The sequence below is a fragment of the Semicossyphus pulcher genome, unplaced genomic scaffold, assembly GCF_022749685.1.
Source record: "Semicossyphus pulcher isolate SPU_LCO1_2020_fin unplaced genomic scaffold, fSemPul1.0.p SCAF_22, whole genome shotgun sequence".
In the NCBI taxonomy this organism is placed as follows: Eukaryota; Metazoa; Chordata; class Actinopteri; order Labriformes; family Labridae; genus Semicossyphus; species Semicossyphus pulcher.
The window spans coordinates 9,028,714-9,042,886 of NW_027211696.1; the positions used below are offsets into that span (position 1 = coordinate 9,028,714).

Below are 14,173 nucleotides of genomic sequence, written 5' to 3' on the forward strand. Positions count from 1 at the left end.
CGGTTGTAATGTCCTATTAAATGTCATTTAAGCGTGCATACATGCAAACTACAGGTGAGATTATAACAAGAAACACTCAGCTGTGCTTATTGAGGTCAACCATTTTTAAAAATAATTTATTGGTCATTATGTACAAGGAAAAAAAAAAAGTAGAAAACCAAACATGAGTAGAAAAGGCAAATGTACAAGAGAGTTTCTTTACACTGCATTGAGGATGTTTGCTGCTCCCGCCCCAGGAATAAAACTTTACTCATGAGACAGGAAACAGGAAATACTTTTACACTGTACACAGGAGGGAGGGAGGGGGAGCGCCGCCCACCTCTGAGTGAACTCGACACTCGAGTACCACGAGACACACCTGACCGCCCGCTCCTCGCCCGCTGAGAAGAAACCAGAAAGGATCTGTAATATTCATTTCCGTAGGAAATTGTCTTGTATGCCGTCAGCATTAGTTTTATAGCATCAATGGTTATGTTTGATGACAGGGTGGGTGTGGGTGTGTTTTTTTTCCCTCTGCATAATGCGCTCAGTGAAAGAAACCGGTTAAAACAGAAGGCCTCTGGACGTAAAGTCTTTGGTTCATCGTGTTTCCGTGTTCAAGTCAAGTAAAGCAAACAGCGCAGCAGCACAGTGTAGCTGTAGGCTTGTTCAGAGTGGAGACAAAGGGGCTCACTGGAAAGAAGGTTATGTTGAGTACATCAGCGACAGCAACAATGTGCTGCATAGTCATTTTGCCCTTTTCGTGAATAGAGTTCTAACTATACAGGCGATTCATACCAACAGAAACAGCTGAAGATTTTAGACACCACAAACCCGACTCATGTTGTTCACACCGACAGGAGAGCAACAATTTGGTCTATCATGAAAAGTAAAAGCAATTTGGGGGAAAAACAGAAAAAAATGAGAGAACATCAAAAATAAAGCTGAGTAACATTTCAATACATTGCACATTATAATACTGTCTGTGATTAACCGTTTAGTGCTTGTGGTAGAGAGCCAATACACGTCTTTGATTAAGTAAAGGGGGGGATAGTTTGTGATCAGTCATCAGAACAAACCAAACATCAATTCAGTAATTACCACTCAGCTATAATGCCAATAAATAATCGTAAATATGAGGACTAATACCATTAAAACAAAACGCATGCCAATACAATGTGGTACACGCACTCGGAAACCCACACAGAAGCACACGTGGTGAAACCGGCGGCCGTAGTCTCAAGCGGTTCAGGGATGTGATATGTACGTATGAGCTGGACGAAATAGAGGTCCTTATCATGTAATGAGAGTCTTATCACACATTAATGTTGCCATCACATGACCACATTCAAAGCGAAGACAAAATCAATCTTTAAAAGGATACTGATATGTCAATGTCAACACTTCTGACAAGTAGAGTTCTTTCGATACCGATATCAGTATCGATATCAGCATCGATATCTGTATCTGTGTTGGTATCTGTATCGCTATCACTATCAGTGTCTTTATCGGTATCGATATCTGTATCGGTAGCGCTATCAGCATCGGTATCGATATCTGTATCACTATCAGTATCTTTATCGGTATCGATATCGGTATCTTTATCGGTATCGATATCTGTATCTTTATCGGTATCGATATCTGTATCAATATCAGTATCTTTATCGGTATCGATATCTGTATCGGTAGCGCTATCAGCATCGGTATCGATATCTGTATCACTATCAGTATCTTTATCGGTATCGATATCTGTATCGGTAGCGCTATCAGCATTGGTATCGATATCTGTATCAGTATTGATATTGGCCTCTAAAATCGGCCTTAAATGCGGTATCTACGAATTTGCCAGTAAAAACTGGCTCTGACACCAAAACCAATTCGCCCCCCCAACAAGCAACATTGTGATGCTAGCAGAGAATGTAATGTTGGTCAAAGCTAGCCAACTGTCAACAATATTATGTATATTTTATAAGCGCACTAGTATCAGAGGGGTACTTGGTATCGGCCGACAAGTCTAGGTTTCACAAATGTTGTTACGAAGGAAAAAATGGTATCGGTACATCTCTTCTGACGAGGGAACAGAACAGCAACCTGCCTCGCTGATGATAGGAAACGCACGTTTAATCTCCAGCACGGAGACTTTAACCCAAATGTGTGTTTAAAAGCTGGATAAAGCATCACATGATTTGGTTCGTATAGCGTCTGTTTTGCCCCGAGCTCTTCCCTTAAATGTGCTCACCTCAGGAAAGCTCAACACCGATCTGCTTGTTATTTAAAATCTGGACCAATAGAAGCAAAGCTGACACCAAAATCAGACTTTTTTGGGGGGCCAAAGTCGGGGGCGTCGATGCATGAAAGAGACACAAACAGAGAGGTAAGTGATCAGTGGTAAGAAACTAGTCCGCACTCGCATCAGTGGATTCTTCTCAGAGATCATTTTCTTAGAAACCTTAAGGTCGTCACTTCTCAAGAATTACATAGAATTCATACCATGAGTGTTTTGTTTGCGTTTACAGGGAGACTGAAGAGGGACACGGTGTCGTTTATAGAAAAATAACGTTATCTTGTACACTGTTACATTATTGAAAAAAGGTATCACAAAATATTTAAAATCATATGAGGTATGAAAGTATGAAACACCTCTCTCCACACTGCACGCTTCCTGTCAGCTCGGACACATCTCCTTTAAATGGTTCATGACTAGAGAGCTTGTTTAGCGACGTGGCATGATGATCAAACACGCAGGTGTTTCGTCTCTGAACTGATTCTTGCACTTTAAGCAGTAAAACAAACATGGAGCTTTCTGTGGAAAATAATAATTAAAAGTCTCCAGGTGCACTTGAATTGAGTGCTAAAGAAATGTTTACACACACAAAAAAAAACATTTGTCTTGGATTTTAAAAAAAAGCCTGGTGCTTTCCTGTGCTGGTCTACAGCTTCCAAACACCACAACCTCATATATAAACGCACAAACTGGTTTGTCCAACAGCACAATTTGGTAATAGGACGCCTGTTAGAGAGGAAACATCAGGCGTGGTTCTGTCTCTGGTTGTGCCAGGATGTCTTGGTGCCTGTCGGGCTGTCTGTCGCTCTGGTAGTAGCTCAGTATCCACAGGGGTTCTAGTCGACAAAAAGGGCTGAAGAGTGGATAATACTGACTGAAGTAAGGACCTGCAGGAGAGGTACTTTCTGTGCACCACATACACACACAACCGCACGCACGCACGCACACAAAAATAAAGTCTATTCCTCCTCCAGGCTCCAAAAGTCACGTGTTAGAGTCCAGAGGAGGCTCCTGGCTTCAGGACAGGGTGCAGTCGTAGGCTCCCTCCTCCTCTCCCTGCTCCTCTGTCTGCTCAGGAGGACAGTCCTCAGAGGAGGGGCGCTGAAAACCCCCCGCGGGTTCGATGGAGGGCAGGGTCAGTCCCAGCGGAGCCGCCGCTCCTCTGCTGTCCTCTGCCCGCGGTACCGCAGCTCCTCCGAGCCCCTCAGAGGCGCCCAGCTTTGAGCTCTGACTGCTTGGCTGGAAGGCCTCGGGCTGCACCTGCTCGCCTGCTGGAGAGTCCATCAGCTGCTGCAGCTGCGGCTGGATCAGGTTGAGGAATGGTTTGTATCCAAGGCTGGAAAAAGATGAAAGACAGGAGAGAGAAAAGGTTAAAAACCAACGATAACAAAGCATCAAATTTTAGAAGAGAATAAAACAATAAAATGTAAGAAAACAATAAATAAAACGTCAAAAAACGACTAAACAAATTGGTTGGAGAGACATGCAGGAGCAATAAATACACACGACCTTTGAGGCTTAAATAAAGGTTTGAATGAATGAATGAATGCGGACAGGTCACATGCTTCACCCACCAGTCAGTGGAGGCCCACGTGTCGACAGCCAATAAGCCGTTCCGGACACTCTGCACAGTTTCTTGGGGAACCTCTGGGCTGTCCAGGAAGCCGATGACCTGCTTTATGACGTTTGCGTCCCGCAGGATCAACCCGATCACTACGCACCACTCCAGACAGCCCGCCTCCATGAACACATGTAGGAGATACCTGAAGGGACATAAGGGCACAGCTGTGAAACACCAGCTTTGGTTTCCACACACATAACACATCAAACGAGACTGCAGTGGAATCGTTAAAATGATGTTTAGTGATCTCACCTGAGCTGCACCTGAGACTTGTGCGGGCCTTTGTTGGCCAGCTCCATGGAGATGTGCTCCAGCTCGGCCTGGCTCAGGCTCAGGGTGGAGGAGTTCTCATCCACCATCGTCCAATCACCGTCCACCACCGAGCTGGTCTCCGTCAGGTCTGTGGCCGAGCCGACGCTGTACTCTTCCACTAGAGGGGAGAGAAGTGAAGGGATGTTAAAGAAGAAAGCACCTTGTTTTTGGGTGGACAAGGATTATCCAATCGAGGCCGTTTACCTTTGTTGGTGAGCAGGGACAGGAACGCATCATGTGTCTGAGGTGAGTGTTGGTTGGAGTGATTGGAGTGAGCGGACGAGGCCGTGTCCATGTCTTTGGGTCTCTGTCCGATCCCGTCCAGCCAGGTGTGGTTGGTGGGAGCTGCCTGAGGGGGTGCTGTGTCCATGTCGCTGTTCAACAAGCTGTCAGCTGACTGCGACTTCAACAGCCGTGTGCTCAGAACTTAAGAGAAGAAACGAAACACCAGCATGAAATATCGGCCCGAGCTAAAAGTATTTAAACTTGATCTATCTTATCTTAACTTAATCCCGTGCCACTCACCCGTGCGACACCGTCCGTTCTTCAGCGGCGAGCTGAGGCTTCCCACGGGAATAACAGGAAACGGCCAGAGAAAATCCTTGTGGAGTCTCTTCAACGCCGAAACGAAATCTTCCACGCGGGCCACGCGGTTCCGTTCGCGACACAACCACCCGATGAGTTCGAAGCCCAGCTGTGCAGAGAAGCATCCCAGATCCCGGAGGCGTACCTGCTCCAGGAGGTGGCGGGCGTGACGCCAGAGCATCATGTCGATGTACATGTTCTCTGCACACTCAACATCCCGCCTGGCAGGAAGAAATACAGGAAGAAGGAAAGATGGAGACAAAAAATGGGGATATATTAAGACGTTACAATGAATGCATCATTATCTATGTCACCATACATGTGTGCTTATGTGAGTGTGTGTGTCCATACCCTTTCACTGAGGGTCCAGACGGCATGCTGAAGGTCTTTTGCAGGTTGAATTTGCCCGTAGCGATGGAGTCTGCCGACTGGGATAAGCTGATGCTGCGGTTTCTGAAGAACTCAAAACCCCCAGTTGAGCTGGGTTCCTGGTGACAGAGACGCAGTTCATCATTTCATGCTAACAGTTTATTGTTCGAGGGTACAAAACATACAGCAAGATAACTGATATTTAGCCATTTTATTTGCACATAGTGCATTTTATTTTTTAGTCAATTTCGGCCTTCCATCCACACTTAGCCCATGTCTACATGTACACAGGTATTTTTCAAAACTGAGTTTTTCCCACCTTCATTTCCCCCCCAAAAACCCATCCATAAGGAGCACGGTTATAAAAAACCCCGTCCAAACAAAAACACAAAAACACAACAGAAACGCTGTCATGAGAATGCCACACCAACAGGCGGCGATATAACACGGTCATGCAAAAAAAAAAAAAATAATAATAATAATAATCTAATGCCAGAAGATTGCATCCCAACACCTCTGTTCTGTCCTCCAATATAGTGGATGAGTAACTGTGTATGTGTAAACATGTAAAAAGTCCTGTTAGCAATGTTTGAAGCATCACTGTTTTTGTCACGTCCGTCATTTTGCGAGGAATGTCACCTCATTTGTTACGCCTCACAAAGGAGGTAACGGCATCCAGCCTGACGTCACGAGCCAAAAACGCCATTTTCCCCATCTACACGTCTCCGTGGAAACCGAGTTTCTGAAAGTCTTCACCCTGGCCGGACATGGCCTGAAGCCACCAAAAGCAGAAAAACTCAGATTTTGATATATTTGAAAATACCAGTTTTGGGTCAGGGTATGAAGAAGGAAAACCCAAATGCTGACTAATTAAATATTTGAGTCTTTCAGTGTGGACGAATAAGAAACACTTGATGTGAATTCGGCCTTATATTTGGTTGAAGGTGAGGACTTGAAATGTTCAGATTGTTTACGTTAGTCCCTTTGGCTGTTTTATTACAGAGTCAACGAAAGATGGCAAATTTGAAAGTATTTACCTGAGTGGTGGGTGTTGGGGGCGGAGTCTCCATCTCCCCAGAGCCTATGGCTTTCAGGAATCGGATCATGTGCCGGCAGAGGTCCCACTTGCCCTGCTCGAGCGCCGTGTTGAAGAGGAGAGTGGCGTGCTGTCTGCTCACTGCTGGCACCTCCATGTTCTTTACAGAGGGAGGCAACAGAGTGGAGGAAAAAGAGGGAGAAAGATACTATGAACATGACACCCTACATGGCCTTATTCAGGTAAGTACAATGATTCTTTTGTATTTCTCTTGTAGGCTAAGTGTTTTATATTCTCTGCACTATGCTATAAAAGGCTAACAGAATAAGCTACCTGCAGTATGATCAGATAGGAGGCCGCTGTGTCCAGGTCTTGAGCCATGAGACACTCCTCAAACAGATCTTTGGGGTTTCCCACGGCGGCAAACAGGTAGTTCCACAGGGCGTACTCCGTCTTCCTGGCACAGTGGACGATAGTTTGGAGGAAGAGGGGGAACTCTGTGATGAACTTGGCCACGGTGGGCAGCAGAGGGTCGGGGATGGGCTCCCGTGACGTGGCCTCTTCTTCCAGCACGACATGCACCATTAACTCCATGACGTGGGGGAAGTAAGGGAGGGAGGCACATGACTGAGCCAGCATCAAAGCCTGTGGGAGAGAGAACTTGTGGTTATTTTTCCTCTAGCACCTTCCCCCACTCACAAAGCTAACATAACACGACAGGAGACTCCACATACCTGTTCACCCAGGTTGCGAACCAGCAGCTGCCTCAGGATGTGATGGAGGTAGATCTGGGAGGTCCTCTCTACGGTGCAGAAGGGGAACAGAGCCTCCAGTGGCTCAGAGGATCCCTGCAGCCCATCGTAGAGCACGGTCTCATTGGTCGCCCCGAGTACCAGGGCGTCCTCAAACAGCACAGCCAGAGGGTAGATGTTGATGTGGAAGGGCAGCATGATGCGTCTGGACAGGAAGGAGTGGGGCTTGCGATGGTCTCGGGGAAACAGCGGCAGCCAGACTTTCATGCCCGCCTCACCGCAGGACAGCCACAGGGCCTCCAGCAGGTGGCGCTTCTTCCTGTTGGAGCGACAGGTGGTCCACACGTTCTCCACACACTGAGCCAGAACTACTGGAGGACAAAATGGGAGCTAAGGGAGAAAGAAGAGTGTTATAGGTAAGCAAGTTAAACAGCAGCAGTTAAATAATTAAAATACAAAATCCGAGGGGTGTTTGAACTCACCAGCTTCTTGTTGTTAGCCGGCGTCTCCTTCTCTCGTACCTGCGGTCCCGAGCGGTCCCTCTGCAGCATGATCAACTGGCCAGCCAGGTTCAACATAATGCTCTCTGCCATACAGGCCTGAGAGGGACACACACAGAAAACATGAACGCACATGCACCCATCAAGAGCTCACTGTATGTGTGTGTGTGTGTGTTACTGTGCATGTCTGTTACCTGCTGCGGTGCTTTCAACGTGATGCCGGTCTCTGTGCGCACAGAGGTGAGAGTGACGGAGACCACGAGGGCAGGGTGAGGGATGTAGCGAGACATGGACACCTCCTGCAACAACTCCACGTTGGCTGTCGGGTGTGGACTGGAACATTAAATAGAGGTTAAGATATTTTAAGTCTGAGTAAACAAAAAGAAATTCACAAAGTCTTTGATCATTTTAATTCTGGATAAATAATAATTAAGAACAGTCATTTTACCAGGATGTCTACTTAGTCACTGCTAGGAAAATCTGGCAAAGAACTTGATGCAGCAACGAGAAATATTTTATATTTTAGTATCAAGGTACGTTTTCCAAAAATATACTTGACTGGGGAAAATACTTAAAAAAACAAAAGCAGAATACTTTACAATTCTGACATAGTTTGAAGGTTCAGAGCTTGGCCAAACTCACTTCATTAGGAGTAAATCTGAGGCCCAGATTTGTCATGTGATGGCTTTTTAAAAGGCTTCTACTTAAAGCCTCTTTTCCCAAGAAAAATGTGGCTGAGTAACAACATGACCAAACACTACTGTGACTACTGGTGCCAGGGGTTTCCCTGCTGCTGGAGGGTGTGAGAGGAAGAAAGTGTGCTGAACATGGAGGGCAATACAGTCATGTCGATGGAGTTAACTGTGCGTCTTTATTATGCAATCAAACAGAAGAGGTTTGAAAGCAAAACCGTCGACACTACAATAAAAAAAAGGTTTTATTGCTAGGAAAATTAATTTGTGATTTCAAATGTATTAATGTAAATCCAAAAGTTTTGCTTGCTGTTGAGCAAGTCGCTCATTAAACAACCTAAAAGTCAAGTCAAGTAAGAAAAGAGGTGTTTTATGAAGAGGTTCACAGGTTCTGCTCGTGTTGACTGGGTTGTTCAACAGCGACTGAAGGAGTGTTTGGACCCGGAAATGGATTCACGTCAGATGTGACATCAGACTTAACAAGTGGATAGAGACGTGTCTTACATCTTTCAGTCAAGGTCCAGTCCACGAGATTCAGCTCAACAGCAAGCTAAACTTTGGGTTTCGCAAATGAAACTTTGGGATTCACAAACGAAACTTTTGGATTCGCAAACGAAACTTTGGGATTCACAAAACGAAACTTTGGGATTCGCGAACGAAACTTTGGGATTCGCGAACGAAACTTTGGGATTCTCGAACGAAACTTTGGGATTCACAAACGAAACTTTGGGATTCACAAACGAAACTTTGGGATTCACAAAACGAAACTTTGGGATTCGCAAACGAAACTTTGGGATTCGCGAACGAAACTTTGGGATTCACGAACGAAACTTTGGGATTCTCGAACGAAACTTTGGGATTCACGAACGAAACTTTGGGATTCACGAACGAAACTTTGGGATTCTCAAACGAAACTTTGGGATTCTCGAACGAAACTTTGGGATTCACGAACGAAACTTTGGGATTTGCAAACGAAACTTTGGGATTCTCAAACGAAACTTTGGGATTCACGAACGAAACTTTTGGATTCTCAAACGAAACTTTGGGATTCACAAATTAAACTTTTGGATTCACAAATTAAACTTTTGGATTTGCAAACGAAACTTTGGGATTCACAAACGAAACTTTGGGATTCACGAACGAAACTTTGGGATTCTCTAACGAAACTTTGGGATTCACAAATTAAACTTTTGGATTTGCAAACGAAACTTTGGGATTCACAAACGAAACTTTGGGATTCACGAACGAAACTTTGGGATTCTCTAACGAAACTTTTGGATTCACAAATTAAACTTTTGGATTTGCAAACGAAACTTTGGGATTCACGAACGAAACTTTTGGATTCTCAAACGAAACTTTGGGATTCACAAATTAAACTTTTGGATTTGCAAACGAAACTTTTAGATTATTATTAATACATTTTTAATCACAAATTTGTTTTATTTGCATTAAAACATGTTTTTTGTGGTTTTGCTTTCAAACCTGTTTGGTTTGATTGCATAATAAAGACACAAAATTCACTTCATAAATGTCTTTGTTCTTAAAAAGAAGTTCTTAAAATGAGTTGAGACAGCCAAATTTTGATTTGCGATGTGAAGAATTTTTGCAAATCCTTGGGTCAGTTTCTGACACAAAATTGTAGATAAAGATTTACAGTGTACAAACCATCTGATATTATATAAACATGTTCAAATAATTGAGTCAGTTTCAAGTAAAAAAGCTACAAGAGTCAGAATTCAAACAAATCAGCTGATCCATGGAAAAGATTCACGTGATGTGATTGAGTTTAACGCTGTGGTTGGTTGTGTGCACGCAGGAGCCCACCTGTCGTTCCTCCTCTCTATGCTGTAGAGGCAGATGGAGCAGTCGGCTCTGAACAGGATGACCATGTCCCTGAAGACGTTGAGCAGCAGAGTGTCTGAGTGCAGCTTAGTGACGGATGCGAAGGCGTTGTCCAGGTTGGTTGAGCGTTGATAGAGCCTCAACTAGTGTCAACAGAGAGACAGAAGAGAGGTGACTCACAACGAGGACAAAAAAAAACAACATTTAGTGATGGTGAGGTTAGTGCTGCTTCAGTCGCACCTGCTCTTGCTGGTCTATAAAATTGTAACAGGCCACCACCACAAAGTCGTTCCACCAAGCCAGACCTCCCGTCACCGTCATGTTCTGCTCCTACAGACAAATGCAAACACACACACACATTAGTAACTGTTTACTCTGGACAGAATGACTGAAGCCATAAAGAGAGGGATACAGTGTCATTTACCTGAGTGATATTTCCAAACAGCTTCCATTTCCTTGTGAATAAGGAGTAGTGTGCAAAGCCCCGCCTCCCTGCTACAGCCATGCACTGGCCTGCTGAGTCTATGGCTGCAAACTGCACACAAACACACATACGGAAGAGTTTTATAGACATTTTTTAATGACCTTTTACCTGTATTCCGACATATTTTCAGGTCAAGTATGTTCGTATACCCGCCGTACTTACCCGTATAGGCCAGTTGCTCTCTAGGTATGTGCTGTGAATCTAGAAGGACAAGAAAAACGCTTCGATAAATACAAGATAAGCATCAACATTTCATTACACTGGAAGTTTGCAGACAAGCAGGGAGAAACAGGAAGCTGCTACCTTTTCTACCTCCTACTTGAAGTCATAAACATCTGGCTGCCATTAACAAGCTCATAGCTAGCCTACATGCTAGCTTGATGTAATGCAAAATGAAAATCTGTGAAGAATTTGGACTTATGAACACCAAGATATTTTTAAAACCTCTTGAATAATTCCCTCTAACCAGGTGTGACGACTGCCCATCCTCACCTGGACCACGTGCCAGTGCTTGTGTCCCAGTAAAGTGCTGAGTCCCTGAGAGAGAGAGGAGTCGGGGTTGGGGGGGTGGTGCAGCGGGCTGCCGTCACGTGGGTGTAGGTGCGTGTGCGGGTGTGCGTCAGAGGCGTTGTTGACCTGCGTGGGGTCGCCGCAGGTCAGGTAGAGGCGGTCTTCACCGTGGAGCAACACCTGCTCCTGGTTACTCTGTACAGTCGAGAGAGGAGCAAACAAAGCATGTAATGTGTGCGTTTGAGAATGTGTGTACTTACAGAGCTGATGATGTGCTTCCTCTCACCGTGCAGGGGTTGACTGTGAGGGCAGACTTGATGAAGTGGAACTGCAGTATGCCGGACTGCAGGGAGGGGTGAGGAGGTGCGGCCATTTCCTCTTCCTCTTCTTCCTGCCGTCTCCTCTCGTGTTTGTTAGGGATCACCCACAGGTGGTAGCCCTCTGCTCCCCAGCTCTGATAGGGAGGAGTCGGTCAGTTTAATAAACATGTTTTACAAATCTACAAATCGATTTTCATGTTATGTTAAAATGAATGAATCCACCTACCATAGAGCTGATTTTAATGGGGTCCTTCTTGGTTCCATCAGAACGATACCTGAGGGGAAGACGCAAAAATAAATGTATATATAAAAAAATAAAAGGAACAAATGCATTTGTATGTGCGTGCGTGCGCATACACTTACGCAAAGTCCTCGCCCAGAGTGCAGATGAGGTGAGCTCCGAAGACACTCCACAGCGATAGGCCGCCGCATTCCCACGTCACCATGGCAACGCTGTAGTCAGGTGACCAGCAGATCAGCTTGACTGGGCCCGTCTTGTTATAGATGTCTGAGCAGGGAAAAGGACGCAGAGAGGGGATGTGGGTTCAGAAAGCTTTAGTGAAAGTTGTTTTGGTTTGAATTATTAATGAATGATTTTGCAAATGATGTGTTCAAGTACCGTCTCGTATTTGACGGGTGAATGACATGATATTATTTTCCTCTTTTTTCAACTGTGAAACGTATGAAACGCTGCTTTATGTCTGCCACATATCGCACTTAACAGACCAGAATATTTTTGCGTATTGTCTTCCTCATTGATGCCCCGAGCTAATGAATGTTGGTGGCTTCCCTGAGGCACAATCCACCGATACAATAACATCAATTAATTACCCTTAAAGTCTGTGAGATTAAAAGACAGGTGTTGATAAAATATGACACCTTTTAATACCTGCTAAGCGTTTTAAACACATACAGATACCCTAGAAACATACAGATTCCTTGTAAGCCTACATGTCAGTTACTCCACTAGGGGGAGCTACACCACCACAGGAGTGTGACTTGACACGGATGTGAACTAAGGAGAAACACAGGCGTGTGGCCCCCAGAGAGGGACAGCTGAAAGAATGCGAGTTATCTCAGAGAGGAACTCTTGGAGCTGTATGACACAGAAAGACAGACAAAGAGGAGCGAGACGGGGAGACGGGGAGAATGTGAGTGATACCTGGGTAGTGTTTGGGGGTGAGCTCCAGTTTGTGGGAGAGCTGCATGGATCCCGTCGTGGTGTCGATCATGTACACCAGCACTGAGCCGCTGTAATGAAAACAAGCATGACATTTTTAACATGCAACAAGGTTGTTTTTCTCTTACTGTCCGTTGTTTCTGTAATATAACAAAGAACTGTAACACGGTTGTTTCAGAGAGGAACAAAACATTTTAAACATTTTAAAAACAACATGAAGGCAGAGAGTGAAGAGGAATGGGGAACAAAAATTCCTGCCAACCCTGCAGATTGCACAAGCACACACTAGGTCGTCTTCTGCAAACACAAACTGACACATTCTCACACCGGACACACACACTGCACCGACAACAATCAATCTCTGTAACGCACGGATGCAAACAAACACACAGTCAAGGGTTTTCTTCCCGTCACTGTACTGTAAAGACTCGGGCAGAGGGACGGAGGCAGACGCGTACCTGGCACAGCCAAACGCCATCAGTCTGTACTTGTTGTTGACGGCCACACAGGTGCCGTCGTTCACGTCTGCCGCCCAGACGCCCTGCAGCTGCTGCGAACACACACACAATAAAATCGTCATGAGAAAACGGTGTTAAAATAAATCAGGGCGTCTCCCGTGTCATGGGGGTCAGATGATGTCATATCCTGTAAAGCTGCCAGCTGTCTTAAAGACCAGTCGAGGAATTTAATCAGTGTTTCCGTGCCAAAACAATGTACATAAACTCAGTCTGGATCCTGGTGTTTTTACGTCAGCAGTGTGAGTCTGCGAGTGTTCTTACATCTGCTGTGATGGTGTTGCTGAGCGGTGTGATGAAGCCCAGGCGCCCGTCACTCAGCACCACAGCAAAGCCGTCCAGGGTCACACAATACTCCATACAGCGGATATACACTCCCTCCAGATCCAGAGAGGGTCCACCTGAATACACACATACAGAGGTTGGGGTATTAAATGCATCACAAAGAGTCGGGAGCTTTAGTTGAACCTTTAGTGACCCAGGAAAGAAGAGATTAAAAATCTCCTGGCCAAGACAGGCAGCACATTAACACGATGAGCAGCCATACATACAAACTTAATACAGGATGACTATAACACAATAAAAGACATGAAATGCCTCCAAGTTATTCAAGACCACTTTAAAGCATCCAAAGAGACCACTTCCTTTAGTTCCAGGTCTTTTTGTAATTCGTTCCAAGTAAAGGGAGCAGCAAACTTAAACGCCTTTTCCCCCAGTTCAGTTGTGACGTTTGGGACAGACAGTAATAACAGTTCCTGGGAACGAAGACTGTAAGCTCCTGCACTCTTCTTAGAAGGTACGAGGAAAGCATATTTAAAATAGACTTGTAATAAGAATACACGTGACGAGTGAGGGCTTTAAAATTAGTGATGAACCTCAATGCTCCGTGATGCACAGTGTCCAGAGCATGTAAGCTTTGAGAAAAGGCGTGCATGTATAAAACATCACCACAGTCCAACACGGACATAAAGGTGGCGGCAACCAGTCTTTTTTTAAACTGGAAAGAAAGGCAGGATTTGATTCTAAAATAAAAACCCAGTTTAAGTTTGAATCTTTTTACCAACTGCTGAATATGTGGTGTAAAAGAGAATGATTCATCGATTAAAATACCAAGATATTTGACTCAATCGGTGTACCCTGAAAAGGGGAGATTCTAAAAATGTTGTTGAACAGTATTAAAAGTAAGTTGTAA

The 14,173-nt window shown here is 44.9% G+C and overlaps 1 protein-coding gene across 1 annotated transcript in view; it reads right to left on the bottom strand.

Moving 5' to 3' along the window:
- Positions 1 to 100: 100 nt before the first annotated feature.
- The window catches only part of ric1 (RIC1 homolog, RAB6A GEF complex partner 1), a 35,947-nt gene continuing 21,874 nt past the window's right edge, over positions 101 to 14,173 (bottom strand). The window contains exons 6-27 of the mRNA XM_069673386.1: positions 13,246 to 13,382; positions 12,925 to 13,016; positions 12,449 to 12,537; positions 11,650 to 11,794; positions 11,513 to 11,561; positions 11,253 to 11,420; positions 10,949 to 11,161; positions 10,619 to 10,657; positions 10,397 to 10,507; positions 10,213 to 10,302; positions 9,955 to 10,115; positions 7,633 to 7,771; positions 7,421 to 7,537; positions 6,921 to 7,328; positions 6,520 to 6,831; positions 6,188 to 6,346; positions 5,133 to 5,269; positions 4,722 to 5,002; positions 4,401 to 4,622; positions 4,137 to 4,314; positions 3,838 to 4,026; positions 101 to 3,599 (exon numbers count right to left, since the gene is read on the bottom strand). Of these exons, the coding sequence (XP_069529487.1) occupies positions 3,281 to 3,599; positions 3,838 to 4,026; positions 4,137 to 4,314; positions 4,401 to 4,622; positions 4,722 to 5,002; positions 5,133 to 5,269; positions 6,188 to 6,346; positions 6,520 to 6,831; positions 6,921 to 7,328; positions 7,421 to 7,537; positions 7,633 to 7,771; positions 9,955 to 10,115; positions 10,213 to 10,302; positions 10,397 to 10,507; positions 10,619 to 10,657; positions 10,949 to 11,161; positions 11,253 to 11,420; positions 11,513 to 11,561; positions 11,650 to 11,794; positions 12,449 to 12,537; positions 12,925 to 13,016; positions 13,246 to 13,382 (3,755 nt within the window). The 3' untranslated portion in view covers positions 101 to 3,280. The remainder of the gene's footprint in view (positions 3,600 to 3,837; positions 4,027 to 4,136; positions 4,315 to 4,400; positions 4,623 to 4,721; positions 5,003 to 5,132; positions 5,270 to 6,187; positions 6,347 to 6,519; positions 6,832 to 6,920; positions 7,329 to 7,420; positions 7,538 to 7,632; positions 7,772 to 9,954; positions 10,116 to 10,212; positions 10,303 to 10,396; positions 10,508 to 10,618; positions 10,658 to 10,948; positions 11,162 to 11,252; positions 11,421 to 11,512; positions 11,562 to 11,649; positions 11,795 to 12,448; positions 12,538 to 12,924; positions 13,017 to 13,245; positions 13,383 to 14,173) is intronic.